The sequence below is a fragment of the Helianthus annuus genome, chromosome 16 (assembly GCF_002127325.2).
Source record: "Helianthus annuus cultivar XRQ/B chromosome 16, HanXRQr2.0-SUNRISE, whole genome shotgun sequence".
Lineage (NCBI taxonomy): Eukaryota > Viridiplantae > Streptophyta > Magnoliopsida > Asterales > Asteraceae > Helianthus > Helianthus annuus.
This window is the reverse complement of record NC_035448.2, coordinates 53,519,819-53,536,870: the sequence shown is the minus strand read 5'-3', so window position 1 is coordinate 53,536,870 and position 17,052 is coordinate 53,519,819. Positions and strand designations below refer to the sequence as shown.

Here is a 17,052-nt window from a genome sequence, read left to right as displayed (position 1 = left end):
TATTAAAGATCATAAGACGCTTGATTTTATGGTATATTTAAAAAAACAAATGACATATAGAAAAAGTTACAAGCATTTAAAAAATGGCCGGGAAAGAAATAACATGTGAGTTACATATGCATGATTCTTAGCATGTGAGAAGCATATGCATGTACACAGATCCGGTTCAAGAGGAAAAAGTCCATTCAGGTGGAGAGTTAACTCAAAGTAGTACTGCAGCTTGTGCTAAGCAATATGGGAAAACAATTTTTACCACGTACATGTTCATAAGCATTGGGTATAACTCACGTACCCAGAACTTAATGGTCAGATTGGGAGCAGGTAGAAGTTCACAAACGCCGAGTATCTTTCATATTGCAGCAAACTTAATTGGAAGCAAAAAAGGGTACACATTGCACACTCTTTTTTCATGCATTTGTAATTATAATTTGTTATTACACCTTTGAAGCTATTTCGTTATTGTTTGCTTTCTTTAACGGATATTTACAGCGAAGCAAAGATGATAAAATGCTCCAGCTAAAAAACATTATTTAAGTTTGCTATACGGGAATTAACCACCTTCCGTGTCTACTAATCGTAGCTTGGATAAGACGTTATCGTGATTTTTAATGTACACATAGTTTGAATGTTATAAATTTTATGAACCCGTCCCAGCGGACAGGTATACTGTTAGTTATATATATTAAAAACATACAAAAATGATAGTTAAGTATATTGCCCACACAATGATTATTAAACATATATCAAAATGATAGTTAATTATATTGCTCATACAATGATCAATCGAATATATTTGTATAGATTTTGTTGAAATATTATATTGCCCATACAATGATCAATCGGATATATTTGTATAGATTTTGTTGAAATGTCTTTTATATATAGCGACAGTAGATATGACAATTGTCATCGGGCCATAATCAATCATATATAGGTATTTCCAAATTTGAATGATGTGGATGTTATGGGTCATGTACAAACAATGGCAGAAAAATATCTTTTCTACGTGGAAGAAAACGTCGCTCATTCTATGCTTAAATGATTGCCAGAATTATAATGTTCTGTGCTTAAACTTGAAGTACATATTATCGATACTCACTAGAGCATCGGAAAATGTCTTCTGTGTTCGGGTTGGGAGAGATAACAACGTCCGATGAATATCTTCATGAAATCGCTGGTTTTATAAGAGTACACAAAGATGGCCGCTGTGAAAGATTCCTGGGAAATGAGAAGTTACCAGCCGGAATCGATTCGTCAACCGGAGTTCTATCCAACGACGTCATCATCTCATCCGAAACAAACCTGTCTGCAAGAATTTACATTCCCAAAACCGCCACCTCAGATCGGAAACTTCCTGTTCTGATCTACTTTCACGGCGGTGGTTTCGTAGTCGAGTCCCCCACGAGTCCTAACTACCACCCTACACTCAACCATCTTACAGCGGAGTCAAACGTGATCGCGGTTTCCGTTGACTACCGGCTGGCGCCAGAGTATCCGCTTCCAGTCGGGTACAATGACTGTTGGGAAGCGGCCCAGTGGGTTGCTTCCCATGGGTCAGGACATGGTCCTGACCCATGGTTAAATAAATTTGCGGATTTTAGTAAGGTGTTTTTCGCGGGGGATAGCGCTGGGGCGAATATCGCCCACAACTTGGCAATCCGGTTCGGGTCAGACCGGATTGCTGGAATAAACCTAGAGGGTATTATTCTTATCCACCCGTATTTCGGAGGAAGTGACCCGATTGGATCGGAACTTGGGAAAAATAAGCAGTTGAAAGCGTTTACGGATCAGTTCTGGAAAGTGGCGAATCCGTCAGGGAGTGGGCTGGATGACCCAATGTTTAACCCGGAAAAGGACCCGAATCTTTCGGGTTTGGGGTGCTCCAAGATCCTTGTAGCTGTTGCGGAGAAAGATTGTTTGAGAGACAGGGGTTTGCATTACATAGAATTGATGGAGAAAAGTGGATGGGCTGGAAAAGTGGAGATGTTGGAGTCGAAAGATAAGGATCATGTCTTCTTTTGGTTCGATCATGTTTCCGAAAATGCTTGTACCTTTTTCGATACAATCTCTACCTTTATCAACCACAATAGTTGATTATGGATGACCAGCCTCATGTTTGATCCAAGTCTTTGTATTCAACATACATGTGTGTAAGTGTATATTAGTTAATGCATTTGTAATATAATTAAGGACTGTTTTAAAAAGACAACAATTGATACAAGATCAAACTCTGTTTATGCCATTCTTTCTTTTGAATTCGCATCCATATTTCAACCTATCCAATTATGTTATAAGTTTACAACAACATCAAGATTTTGATGTTTTAAGTATTTGTGTGACAACTGTTGGATTATACAAACATAAATCTCCCAAGGACGACTCATTAATATTCACTTTCCTGTCCTTGAAATAGTGGGACTATTGTGACAATAATAAACCGATTTTTCTTTTCAATCATATCTATTAAAAGATTACAGTTTGATAATTGTTCATATGCAATTTTTAAAATTGTCCACAAATGATCAATAACCTATGTTATGAATTGACCCACAACTAACACCTCAAATGGGCTAAATCAGGAAATGGATAATGGGCCAGGGAATATTCGTAGAAGCTGCGGACCCCAACGTTACCACACCGTTTGAGAGACAAAAGAATGCCAGGTCAGCAAGGGAAATAACAAAGACCCCCCCCCCCCCCCTCACCCCCAATGGATGGGATTAGGGTACATATTGATTGGTGTTCAAATAATTATGCATTTCATAAGGCCTGCCATGTTAGTTAGACCCAATGGGTTATACCCCACCGAGGTTAGTGGGTTTAGTGTCATATCTCTTCAATAAGTATTTGTATATGTTTATTCAAATGTCATTATTGTAGTGAGTTAGTGACAAAGTCATCAGAACATAATCATCTATAGATATTAACAAAAGTAAAGTGTGAGGTTTATCACTTTTGACACTTTAGTCTAAAATTCAAACTTTTTAAATATGGGTTCCTGTGTTTTCAATTTTGTTGCCATTTTCATCCAAAACCAAAATCTAGTCGGATTTTTCAGTTAACATCCATTTTTTTTTGTCTTTTTCCTCCCTTTTAATGAAGGGCAAAATGGTCAGATTTTTTTAATTTGTTATAATAAAATGTTATTCATTAAAAGGGAGGAAAAAGGCAAAAAGGTTGGATATTAACTGAAAAATGACAACAAAATTGAAACCACAAAGACTCAGATTCAAAAAATTTGAGTTTTGGACTAAAGTGTAAAAAGTGACCAAAACTCAGATACTATTTTGACAGTTTACTCTATTAACAAAATTATATATTGTATATGAATTCAATTCAATATGAATGTTTAGTGGGTTACATACAAACGACAAAAAAGAAACAAATTTTGGGGTTTTACTATTTTAGTAAACAAAAGGGTGCGGCAATAGTGCCTTCTTTTATATTTTGACTTGATAAGAAAAACACGTTCGTTATATAGTCAAATATCAGCAAGCTAATATCATATTAACTACCAACATCTAAGAAAAATGTCTTCTGTGTTCGGGTCGGGAGAGATATCAACATCCGATGAATATCTTCACGAAATCATTGGTTTCATAAGAGTGCACAAAGATGGCCGCTGCGAAAGATTAATTGGAAACAACAAGTTGCCTGCTGGAATCGATTCTTCAACCGGAGTCGAGTCAAAAGACGTCGTCATCTCACCCGAAACCAACCTGTCCGCAAGAATTTACATTCCCAAAACCGCCACCCCAAACCAGAAACTCCCGGTTCTGATTTACTTCCACGGAGGTGGTTTTGTAGTCGAATCCACCACGAGTCCTAACTACCACCCTACACTCAACCATCTGACGGCGAAGTCAAACGTGATTGCCGTTTCCGTTGACTACAGGCTGGCACCGGAGTATCCTCTTCCAGTCGGGTACAACGACTGTTGGAAAGCGGTCCAGTGGGTCGCTTCCCATGGGTCAGGACATGGTCCTGACTCGTGGTTGAATAAATTTGCTGATTTTAGCAAGGTGTTTTTTGCGGGAGATAGTGCTGGGGCGAATATCGCCCATAACTTGGCAATCCGGTTCGGGTTAGACCCGATTGGTGGAATAAACCTAGAGGGTATTATTCTACTCCACCCGCATTTCGGAGGAAGTGACCCGATTGGATCGGAACTTGGGAAAAATAAGAAGTTGAAAGCGTTTACGGATCAATTCTGGAAAGTGGCGACGTCAGGGAGTGGGCTGGATGACCCGAGGTTTAACCCGGAAAAGGACCCGAATCTTTCGGGTTTGGGGTGTTCCAAGATCCTTGTTGTTGTTGCGGAGAAAGATTGTTTGAGGGACAGGGGTTTGCATTACAAAGAGTTGATGGAGAAAAGTGGATGGGCTGGAAAAGTGGAGATGTTGGAATCAAAAGATGAGGACCATGTTTTCTTTTGGTTCGATCATGTTTCTGAAAATGCTTGTACCTTTTTCAATACAATCTCTACCTTCATCAACCACGGTAATTGATTACGGGTGATCTGCCTACATTCAGCATTTCAGCCTCGTGGTTGATCCATGTCTTTTGTATTCAACATATGTGATTTGTAGTTTTATTTGTCAGTGACATCTAAAATAAAACCGAGTTTAAGATACTTAATCTAATCTACATGATTGCTGGGGTTTGTAGATGTTGTGTTAATATTATTTATAAAGGAAACATGAAATATACATTGAGTTAATAGTATTTTAAATCAATCACTAATGATTTAAATGCATTGAACTTAAGAAACTAAAGAATACAAAGACTATACCATTGAAGAAGGGAGTTTTCCTTAAGTGAAAGACGAAAGAACCAATATAGCTTCTTTTTACTGGTATTTATAGAGTTGAGCGGAGAGTTGAGAGTACTCGGCCTAGGCGGAGCGTACTCGGACATGCTAAATTACAAAGAACTTAGTTTTTGAAAATTAAATATATGTCAAATAAAATAAATTTACAAATAATTATAACAAAATACGTGAAAATGATACTTATTCTCTAATATGATAGGCATAGAAATTATGTTCTATTTTTTTTTAACTCAAACTTGGCCTGAGTTGACCTATTAGATCCGATTCTGGCCAAGGTTGACCTCGTTTCATCGATTTCGAGTAATTAGCCGGAGTTGAAGAAAGTCGCCTCGACAACCTGCCTTGGAGCGATTACTCGGAGAGTACTCGGATTTGGAAACCTTGTTTTACAACCATGAATAAAAGGGTACCTTAAATCATTTTTTTTAACTGAGGACACATGTCATTAAACTGTTTGATTCTTACAGTTTGTATAAAGATACATTTTTGTATATCATCCTATACCATTTTAACAATACCATTCTTTCTTCCGATAGTTAAACTCCGAAAAATCTAGTAACCTGATGGAACAAAGTCTCTAATTCAACTTTAACTATACGTTTAAACCCAATTTATGTGGACACAAACAGCATCACTCCGTTGAAAAAATGAGTGGACAACATGCAATTAGGGGGTGTTTGGCCTAGTTTTTATTTTTTGGCTTATGCTTATATTTTAAAGTAGCTTATAGCTTATTTTCTATCATTTGATAAGCTCTTTTTAATGTGTTTGGATTAGCTTATAGCTTATTTATATCATTTGCCCTTACACAAAGAAGGCTTCTACAAATAAGCTAAAAAACCATCATCAAATAAGCTTATTCAAATTAGCTTATATAAGCTAAGGGTGAAGGGAGTGGAAGTGGTAAACTCACTTTACCACTTGGCAAACCAATGCCATCAATTTTGCCGAACACCATTTGCCGAAAATGAGGCCAAAATCGGTGTAGGTATACCGATTCGGGAAGAGGGAGGAGAGGGGAGAGAGTGGGGTTTTGTGGTGGGGTCCTCTCAACCAATCACACATTTTTCCTTTTTTTTAAAAAAATAGTTTACCACTTCACCAAGTGTCTAAACCATTGCCAACATTTTGAGCATAGTTTACCACTTTGACATGGCACACTCTCATTGGTTGATTTTTTAGTTTGCCACTCAAAGTGTTTAACCACTCCCTTCACCCTAATAAACATAAGCTTAAAAAGCTAAACCAAACATCAAATTAAGCTTATTTTGTAAAAAAAACTAAAAAAAGCTATAAGCTTTGTTAAAAAAGCTAGGCCAAACAGCCCCTTAGTGTCAAACTCAATACTTAATTTTTGTTTGATCCAAAATATTCCTTCTCTAATATTGATAACCACCAAAGTCCAAGTACAACTCCAAAAAGTCCACATGTCTTAAATATGACAAGTTGGAAAAATTGAAGTTTGCATAAGGAAAATATCAGTTTTGTGAAAAATAAATTATATCATAAAATCAAGTATTTTTTTTCTATCTTTTAAAAGAAAAGTATTTTTTATCTTTAATATGATTCTATATTGCTATACTTTTTCTTATTAATAAAAATCAAGTATTTTTTTATCTTTAAAAAAATTAAAAAAATGTGTTTTATAATTGTGCTAGTTATGTAGTTATAATGTGCTAATATGAAAAATGTATTGTGTTGATTTTAAATCTATACGTAAGTTCTTATTTTGTTGTGTAGTTCTTATGTGTTGCTATTTTTTACTTTTTGTATTGTTATTGAGAGTCTATTTGAAATAAACTTGTTTTCTACTAGTTATGTAGTAGTATGTGTTATTTACAAAATTAAAACAAAACATGAAATTGTGCTAGTATGTAACAATATGTGTTGTTTATAAAAAAAAATTAAAATTGTGCTACTTATGTAATAGTATCTGTTGTTTACCAAATTAAAAAAAAAACATGAAATTGTGCTGATTACGGTGTTGATTACAGTGTTATGCTGATTACGGGATGTGCTGACAGTGGTGGTGTGGGATGTTACCGTCGGATGTGCTTACGGTGGTGTTACCGTGCTGATTGATGTGCTGATGTTAACGAGCAAATTGAGTGATCTCAGGCTAAGGGGGAGTTTGTATTCATGCATACGTGAATCATTGTAATTTCAATCATTCAATTTAAAGTATTCATGATGAAAGCAAATCTCTCATTGTTTGTGATTTAAAGTTTATCTTCATTCCACTGCAATTATTTCCATCTTTGTTATCATCTTACATCTTTCATCTTAAACATTCATAAACAATTCAAACTCAGATCCTAACACACCCTAAAGTATCCTATTGCTTTATTCCTGACCATTCTTCTTCAGTGACTTTATTTTTTTAAAACAAAAGTGGCGCGTCAGCTCAAAACATGGCATGTCCACACAACAACTTCAGACTAGAATCACTTGGGCATGGATTTTTCTTTCAAAAGACATCTAACCATATTCAATAATGTTTCATTTCTTCGTTTTGCCACCCCATTCTGTTGGGGAGTGAACGCAGTGGTTAATTGTCTTTTGATACCATGTGTTCTACAAAATTCCATGAACTCATTTGAAGTAAATTCACCACCCCCTATCACTTCTTAATCCCTTAATCAACACCCCATATTCCTTTTCAACTAATGCTTTGAATTTTTTAAATGTTTCAAACCTTTCATTTTTATTTGATAAAGGATATACCCAGCCTTTTCGAGATAAATCATCAATTAGTACCATGATGTACCGTTTACCACTCGGAGACATGGGTGAAATAGGACTACACAAGTCCATATAAACTGAAGTTTCTCTGTAGCATGCCACAAACTCTTCTTGGGAATAACTTCCCTTTACTGCTTTCCCACATTACAAACTTTGCATACTTTAGTTTGCTCAGCCACCCGTGGTAACCCTAACACTAATCCCATGTATTGCATTGTTCGAATAAATTTGTGATGAGTCTATCCAAGTCTTTTGTGCCACAATTGTGAATTTTGTTCACATCCATCTTCATTCAATGACTTAAGAAGGAACATCCGATTTCAAGTCATACTAGAAACCATAATAAGCCCACATTGTGGGTGATATATCTTGCACATACCTTGTTTGATGACTACAGTAAGTCCCTTCTCTTGGAGTTGTCCTAAGCTCAATAGATTTGAAGTAAGTTCGAGCACATAATACACTTTAGTAACAACCTGTGTCATTCCTCCTACTTCAAATTGTATGTTACCTATTCCCTTCACCAGCAACCTTAAGATCGTTGCCCAACTTGAATGTGTGTGTAAAGTTTTCATCTAAATTAACAAACTACTCTCGCATACCGGTCATATGTTTTGAGAAAGCCGAGTCTAAGAACCAGATCCCTTTTACTTCTTCTTTCTTTTCTTCTGTATATACCATTAATAGTATATCTTTATCCTCATTAAACTCAGCATAGTTCACTGATTTTTCTATCTTAGGACATTCATATTGAAAGTGTCCCATTTGGTGACACTTGTAGCATTCAACAGTTGATTTACCACAGTCTAAACGAGTTCTTCCTCTGCCTCATCCATGTCCTCGACCCATAGGAACTCGTCCCCTTCCTCTACCTCGTCCACTTGCGACATCATACTCTAACTTCAATACTTGATCATAATTGACCTTTTTCTTCGGTTTTTGTTCATGAACAAGAAGGGGACTTTGTAGTTCGTCCACTGTTAAGGAATCTATGTCGTTTGATTCCTCAGTAGTACAAACCACAAAGTTAAAATTTTCAGTGAGAGAACGAAGTATCTTTTCAACAATCTTGACATTAGTCATGTCATCTCCATACGTCCTCATGTCATTTGTCATGTTCATAACTCGGCCAAAGTACTCATTCATTCCTTCTCCTTCCTTCATCTCTAACAACTCAAAATCTCTTCTTAAACGCTGGAGTTGTACTCGTTTCACCCGAAGATTACCTTGGTACTTGATCTTCGTTGCCTCCCATATCTTCTTAGCAGTTTCTTTTTGCGTGATTGTCTTCAAAATATGTTAATCAATTGATTAAAACAGATAGTTTTAGTTGGAGTTAATTGCTTTCCTGGTTTGGGTTTTGTGAACCCTGGATCAATCACCACCCAATAATCTTTTGACCGCAACGGCGTCTCCAAAACCATACGCCAATGTTCAAAATCACCATCAAACTTTGGTACGCTTGGGACTTGGTAACCTGATCCTTCTTCTGCCATCGATTTCTTTCGAACTTTGTAAGTGAACTCCCAAGAATTATGCTCTGATACCACTTGAAAGAGCTCTAGTATTATCAAGAACACAAAGAAAAATTGATCACTCGTTAACTTTTATTCATCTCATCAACTGATTAAATACAAAAGAGACCAACGGCTAAAAACATAAAAATAGAAAGACTCAACTCACATACGACTAGCTAACAACCTTTTTACCAATAATAGTGAAAACCCTAGACTTAGTAAATAAACAAATAACGTAAACATTGAGCATGGGTTGGAAGCCAAACATGCAGACACAAATACTTGGGCTGAAAATCTATTATTGAGCAGGTGACCCATTTACGAACCCAACAGGATTGTTGTTACTAATAATATAAGTTGGTTTTTCTTTTCATCATATCTTTTAAATGATTGTTGTATGACAATTATTTAATACAATTTTTTTGGATCCCCACACAATGATCACTAACTTTTTGTTTATGTGTCGGTATGTACACTAGATATACATGACTATATTTGTACAAATTTTATTCAAATGTCCTTATTATATAGTCACAATATATGGGCATGAAAATAGTCATCCGGCCATGATCAATTATCTTTAGATATTGATAAATTCAGATATTGTATATAAAAATTGATAGGGATGTTAAGTGGGTCACATATAAATAACGGTTTTATTAATTCATCCTATGGGCCATGGGGTGTGGGGGGGGGGTTGTGAGGGGCATGGGTTGAAACATTATTTTCACATGAAATATAAAGAATTGGATTATGAGAGTCATGACTACATCCTCCCTACGTAGTATATGCAATATAGGATTTTGCCTAAGTAGCCTAAGAAGAATTGTGATGATGACATGTGACACTCCTAAAAAGTAGGAATGGGGGGCATTTTAGTCCTTATAAATAGGAGTAAAAATGACATGTTGCACCCCTTTTGTTTTTAAAAAATACAACAAAAAAATCTAGTACAAAAAAATCTAGCACAAAAAATCTAATACAAAAAAAGTTATAGCACAAAAAATGTAATACAAAAAAATATAGCATAAAAAATCTAATATAAAAAAATATAGCACGAAAAAGTTCAGCAAAGAAATGTAGTACAAAAAAATCCAACACAAAAAATTGAGGAAAAAAAATTAAGACAAAAACATTCAGCACAAAAAATTTAGCACAAAAATATAGTACAAAATCCAGCACAAAAAATGTTATACAACATAGAAATACAACATATTTTAGGGGTTTTTTTAGTCTTTATATTTTATATAGCAATATGGTACTCAAATTAAAGATAAAAAGACGCTCGATTTTTAGGTGAAATTTTTATGAAAAAATAATATCTTATGAACGTTTAAAAAAATGGAGGTGAAATACTGAAATATGCATGTGCCTTACATGTGGAGAGAGAAAGTCCATAAATGGGATTTTCCCAAGATACCCTTGCACTCCTCATTTCTCTTACACTTTCATCTTAACCATTGATTTGAAAAATGAATGATTAAGATTCTTTCTCATCCTACTTCGGTAAAATAAACTTTTTATTTCATTTTACCCCTGCAATATAGAGAGTTGGATCTTATACAAGAGAATAATTTCATACATGTACGTGAGAATTAAAAAAGGACATGAGAATTAAAAAAGGACAAGTGTCCTTAGGTTGAAGGGTAATTTAGTTTTTATTCACTTAAACAACTTTCTCTTGATTTTTAAGCGGCTATAATTATATTGTACGTTAATTTTTTTTTAATTACACCGTATTAACGATCATTTCATTCTCTTTAATTCGAGTAGCATATTGTTATAGTTTTCTTTAAAAAAAATTACATGATTTTAAATACCCATTATTTCATTACATAATTACGTGATTTTGAACATCCAACATATGATTACATCATACAATAAATATCTCTTGTACATGATCTCTTTATGATAGTTTTCAATGTGTATATGTGTGTACACGTAACAAATAAATTTATATATGTCACCAGCATACATACAGATATAGTGACAACAATATGACAAGAGTCACCCGACCATAAATTAATTATAATCAATTAATTGATAGATATTGATAAATTTTAATATTGAGTATGAAATTGTTATGGATGCTAACTTGTTAAGTGGGTCACAAATAAATAAAAATACTATTAATTTTTGGTTTTTTAAGGCAAAAGTGCATTGTGAAAAAAAGGCCTTTCTTTAATATTTTAAAAACAAATCATTTTCACGTAATAGGAAAAAAACAATATAAAAAAATACTCGTCCGTCAATACTGTGTTTGAGTCGGGAGAAATATCAACGGCTTTCACGAAGTCATTGGTTTCACAAGAGTACACAAAGATGGTTGTTGCTGGAAACGAATTTGTCTCCACGACTTCACATTCTCAAAACCGTCATCAAGATTGGAAACTGCATGTTTTCGGTGGTGGTTTTGTAATTGAATCTACCACGAGTCCTATCTACCACCCTAATGTTTTTTAGTTGTTGATTTTTAAAATCTTCTACGCTCGGATAAAATATGTTTGCAATATGTTATAACATCATTGATATTTTAAATCATTAAAATCTTCAACGTATCCAAATATGTATATGTTATATTCATATACATGTCTCTTTATCTGTTTGTATGTGTTTTATTCAAATGTCATTATTATATAGTGACATTAGTCATAATTAATCATCTATAGACATTAACAAATTTAAATAGTGTATATGAAATTGATATGGATGTTTAGTGGGTCACATACAAACGAAAGAAATTACAAATTTTGGATGTTTAGTAAAAACATATTTTGAAAATGAATCATTTAAACCTCGGGAAAAACAAGTAAATAAGGCTAATCTTATTTTCACACTCTTAAATCTTATTCTCACATCCTTTTCAATATATCTCTCTCACTATATATATATATATATATATATATATATAGGATCCTGTAAAAAGTGCTCAAAGTGTGAGAAGTGTATTATAACACTATATATAATACTATATAACACCATATAAACACCGTATAACAATATGTAACACCATATAATACCATATAACACTATGTAACACTATATAATATTATATAACAAATATAACACTATACTTTGTTTGATAGCATGTCTATGATAGATGTATAGTGTTATATTTGTTATATAATGTTAGATAGTGTTACATAGTGTTATATGGTATTATATATGGTATTACATATTGTTATATGGTATTATATTGTAAGGCCTCGTATTTCCGTAATTCCTTGTTTTTATAAAATTCGGGTTCGTTTCCTATTTGTAGAATCACAGTCGAAATCAGATCGCAAAACGGAACTAAAACGACGCATTTTTCGCGCTTTAACGAAACAACGAACGAACACAACTAATATCGATTTACGTAATTTACGTAATTTTTCAACTTTACATAATATACTATAATATTTCATGTCGATCGGTTGTGAAAACGAGCTCTAGAAACGCAATTGGGCCACTCAAAAACACTAGAAAGCAGTTAACGGGCCCTGGGCCCAACACAAAAAAAAACCCTAGCTATAAAAGCTCACCACTCACACTCACCACACATACACACACACGCCGCACACACACACACACACATACCCTCTCGGTCCTCTCTCTCCCTCTTCGATTCCGGCTAAAGTCCGGCGAGACCACGACGGCCGGCCACCACCTACGGTGGTCCGGCGACGACGACTCACGGCGGCGGAAGGGTTTCCGGCGAGTTTTCACGGCGGACTTGGGGTGTACCCCCCTTAAATCGACCCTTCTGAGTACGTTTCCGGTGACGGTTTTCTCATCGGAACAACGGAAGTGTTGTTTTCATCTTTGGCAGCCACGTTGTTCGAGCCTCCTTCTCCGGTAAGCTCCTAACCTGGTCCTTCTCTTTCTTTTAGACCCCATTCTTCTCCGATTCGTGCTTTTGCAGGTACGACAGTGGAGATGGTCGGGTCTGGTTTAATCTTCGCTGGGAATCGGGGTGGTCGGCTCTGCCGACGGCACGGGGTACGGCCGACAACAGCAACCACACCAGCGACGACGGCGGTGAAGGTGGTGGTTAGTTCCGATGTTTGGTTCTCGGGTCCGTTCGAGTCTCGGTTCAGTTTCTGACAAGCGATTCTGGTGCAGGTCAGTCTTGATTCAGGTTTTAGTTATGAGTTTGTTCGGTTCAGTCTCCGCTCAGTTTCTTTTAGTCAGATTTTGTTCGATTGTTGCAGGCTCGTTACAATGGTGGTGACTCCGACTCGAGTGGTGGTTTGGTTCAGTTTAGGTCTTGGTGTAACTCGGTTCGGTTCCGACTCGAGTTGACCGGTCGAAGCTGGCCAACAGTTGTGTCGAGTCATGTTCCGGTCCAGTTTTGATGTTCGGTTCAGTGTTATGGTTCAGTTTTGGTGTCTCGGGTCAAACTCGGTCGATTCTGGTCAACTATCGAGACGACACAAGCTTTGGTATAAAATAATGACTCGAATATTAATTTTAGTGTTCTTCATAATTATTTATTTATTTATTTTTATCGCGACACCAAACTTATTATAAATTGCATTTTTTACATAGAAATCTTATATTTGTAAATTGCGTTATCGAATTGTTTATTGAATTTTGAAAATAGATCGACAACTTGTGTTGTTGGGATCGTCCAAAAACAGAGGAAACTCTGCCTGTTTTTTTTTTTTTTTTGTAAAATCCCGTAAAACGAAACGTTTATTTTATTAGACGAAGCCCATCGGATTCAATTAAATTTTACAACAATAATTATAATTATAAACATAAACTTATTTATTTAGTCATTTATTTATTTTCATTCCTTTGATAATACTTCTATAATTATCTTAATGAGTTAATTTGGAAGTAGCACATAAACTATGTATACTCTATGCGAAAATATATAGATATCAACAAGTCATACTTTAGATTTCGCTCCTATCCTCCGTCATGATTCCTTTTACTCATGCACCATCGTTTGCCCATATAGGGTGACCTCGGTGTTCCATCCTCCTAAACTCGTCAACTCGTCGTACTTGGATAATCGGAAGACTTAGCAATATTGTGAGTATACTCGTATTCCCCCTTTTACTTTTATCACTTTTGGGGTGTAACATGTTTTATCTTATCAACAAACTTACACATGAACATTTTGCTTAAACACATGAACATCCCTATAACATGCTTGTATACGTGATGGCTTGATGCTTTAAACTTGGATTAATCTTATGTGTTGAATTTATCATTAACTTCGTACGAGCCAAACTGTGACATATGTAGCGCTATAGGATTAACGACCCGCCTCTTTATCTTCGGTAATGTCATGAGCATATTGCGTTTCCTTGGTTTGATATGTTAGACACATACCATATTTAAATGTTTATCTTGAATCACATGCTTGCTATGAGGAATTGTTTAAAACATATCTTTTGCTATGTATGTATCAAACTTGTATACTCGCCTTTGCTTTTGCATTGAATTATTTTAAACATGTTACAGGTTGATGAGGATGATGCTAAGAAAAGAAGTAGCGTTGATGCCTAGATACACATATAGACGTTAGGGTTTAATATGTTGTATCAATTTTGTTATGTTGTCCTGTTATTTTTGTTAAACTTGTTTTCTTTGAATTTCTTGTAATGTTGACAATTTATCTTATGAAATGAAATCGGATTATTTAAATACTTGTCACAATTATTAGCGGTATGATGTCTCGAGCAATCTTCACACTTCGTCTCATCCCGTTGTTTCCGCCATTGGTTGGGGTGTGACAGATTGGTATCAGAGCCATAACTATATTGAATTAGGAAAAGTAGGAATGCTTTAACCTAGTCTATAGTTTTAGAGCTTTATTCTTGTGTACTGCTTGAAACTACTTGCATGCTACTTTACTCGCTTCTCATTTATTCGCTTTGACTTTTTAAACATATATGTCGCTTGTGTGTTAATACTTGACGTGCTATTCTTATGTGTCAATACTTGTCTGATTATGTGTCGATACTTGATCTATTGATCTATTCTTTGTGTGTTATCCTCGACATGCCTTTTATGTGCTTATACTTGTTCATTATTCCCTTTAACATACGCCTTTTCCAAGGCATTTTACTCGATTTTTCTTAAACTCAAAAACACTCGTATTACACAAACGAGACGAGTTTACCAAAATAGGCGTGAAACCCACAGTTTGGTAAACGACTCTCATCCCGCCTGATTCTATTTTCGTACGAATTTCACCGTTAAGTTAGGAGTGAAATCCACATCTTAATGGAGAAATTCAAATTTCAAATTCTAGTGGACCCTCGTCAAAGTGTTGAAATTAAATTTTGACCCGACGAGTACCAACCACACTTAGGATACGAAATCGCCAAGTTAGGGGTGAAACCCGCACCTTGTCGACTAGTTCCACTCCTTGATTTTCATTAATCCCGCCAAGTCTCGAATTTTGATGGATTGGGAACATGTAGTAACTGGAAGGGTGAATACCGTTAGTCGAGATATCGGCGAGAGTATTCCACCTATTAGGCCAAAATATGTTTCTCAATTTCAAAAGATCTTTCGACCACTTTGGTTAGTCAATGTTCCGTTTGGAACCGTCCAAGTTTTATTCGAGCTTACGCTTTATTATTTTCGATCTTTTGTCACTTTTGAACAATTTTTCGAGATTTCATTTTTGCGCAACATCATACACTTATTTTTCATACGATTATACATTATTAGCATGCATGATTTCACGTAATTTTATTTACGCTTTTATAACAACGAGCAGAGACATATCATCGAGATATGAGTGATTTCCTTAACTTGATGATTAACTCCGCTTCTTTTCTTATCTTACAACGACATCATCAACGGATTTGGGGTGATTCCCTTACTTAGGTGATCGTTACCAACGCTTTCTTTTAATAGACTATATTATGTAAACGCGATCATGTTTATACCTAAATCGTTTATCATGTATTTCAAATGCTTCATTTATTTAAACGTACCTCTTATTCTATAATCTAATTTCACCTCACTCGCATACACAAAATTTTAATGTTACCAATAAACGCGTGTTCCTCGATTTTCAAAATTTCACGAAAGACTACTTGTCAGCCCGGTCGGTTTAATAAATCCATTGCCCACAAATTCACCAACCAACGTAAACATTGAAAACACGCTCCTCTCACACCATTAAACTAGAGATTGTTATTCTCAATTGAGAATCAAATCAACTTTTTCGCACACACCTATAAAATATTACCAATATTATTCAATCATTTACAAAAAAAAAAAAATTCCTTTTCAAAACCAATGAAACATTTTTTTTTCAACAATCACTAAGTTCACGTACTAAATTCCTTTTTCTAAGGATCAACTTTTTCACAAGAAGCTGTAAGTTCAAAATTTTCTAACACAAAGTTGCTTAAAATGATGCAAATTTATTAATCTCTAGAACTTTTTCAAAACCTCATTCAATATGTCAATTAAATTCAAAACACGTGGACAAGGGAACTTCATAAGAACCGACAAATTTTCAACTTATGTAAACCCTTTTAAAACCGCAGTAGCATTCCCACTCCTTTACAAAGTAACTTTTCACATAACCAACAGACGTATTATACTCTCTTTACATTCAGAAACTAAAGCCTATATTTCGTGACAACTCAATTTATTTTAACTTCACGCTTTGCGCAAACAACTATATATGCATATCATTGTACACGTTTTAGTCAATATCTCACAACAATCTCACGCGTGTCACTCGTCCCCTTTTTCTTTCATACTCAAAACTTTTAATCTTTTACGCGCATAGACTCGTGCATTTCGATTTATACTGTAAGTAAAATCATTATTTCCCACATCCATACTTATACATTCTATGCCTTTGCTTATGTTCTCACTTACACATTTACGTTATGCTCATGATTCAAAATTCATACGTTTTACGTTTATACACACACTCACAATTATACATTTACGTTGTCCTTACATTCATGTCTATACTACATTCGTATCCATACT

General features: G+C 35.1%; 2 protein-coding genes and 1 long non-coding RNA gene across 4 annotated transcripts; all 3 read left to right on the top strand.

Annotated features, from left to right (window-relative positions):
• The first annotated feature begins 854 nt into the window (after positions 1-854).
• On the top strand, positions 855-2,709 carry LOC110920979 (probable carboxylesterase 2). 2 transcript variants are annotated; one of them, XR_002582051.2, is made up of 2 exons: positions 855-2,150; positions 2,580-2,709. XR_002582051.2 is itself a non-coding variant. In XM_022165234.2 (1 exon), the coding sequence occupies exon 1, from the start codon at positions 1,114-1,116 to the stop codon at positions 2,092-2,094; it is 981 nt and encodes a 326-aa protein (XP_022020926.1). In that variant the 5' UTR covers positions 856-1,113; the 3' UTR covers positions 2,095-2,262. The 2 variants fall into 2 exon arrangements, 1 of the variants encoding a protein (XP_022020926.1); XM_022165234.2 differs by lacking the exon at positions 2,580-2,709 and having other exon boundaries at positions 856-2,262.
• Positions 2,710-3,425: 716 nt separating this feature from the next.
• Positions 3,426-4,643, top strand: LOC110920980 (probable carboxylesterase 2). Its single transcript, XM_022165236.2, has one exon. The coding sequence runs from the start codon at positions 3,531-3,533 to the stop codon at positions 4,506-4,508; it is 978 nt and encodes a 325-aa protein (XP_022020928.1). The 5' UTR covers positions 3,426-3,530; the 3' UTR covers positions 4,509-4,643.
• A 7,976-nt stretch (positions 4,644-12,619) lies between these two features.
• Positions 12,620-14,564, top strand: LOC110922609. Its single transcript, XR_002583294.2, has 4 exons — positions 12,620-13,194; positions 13,284-13,514; positions 14,039-14,112; positions 14,548-14,564. It is a non-coding gene; the product is annotated as an uncharacterized LOC110922609 (long non-coding RNA).
• Positions 14,565-17,052: the final 2,488 nt, after the last annotated feature.

Bases quoted from the DNA above. Each gene is read 5' to 3' on its own strand.
- LOC110920979 (XM_022165234.2), top strand. From the start codon at position 1,114: ATGTCTTCTGTGTTCGGGTTGGGAGAGATAACAACGTCCGATGAATAT.
- LOC110920980 (XM_022165236.2), top strand. From the start codon at position 3,531: ATGTCTTCTGTGTTCGGGTCGGGAGAGATATCAACATCCGATGAATAT.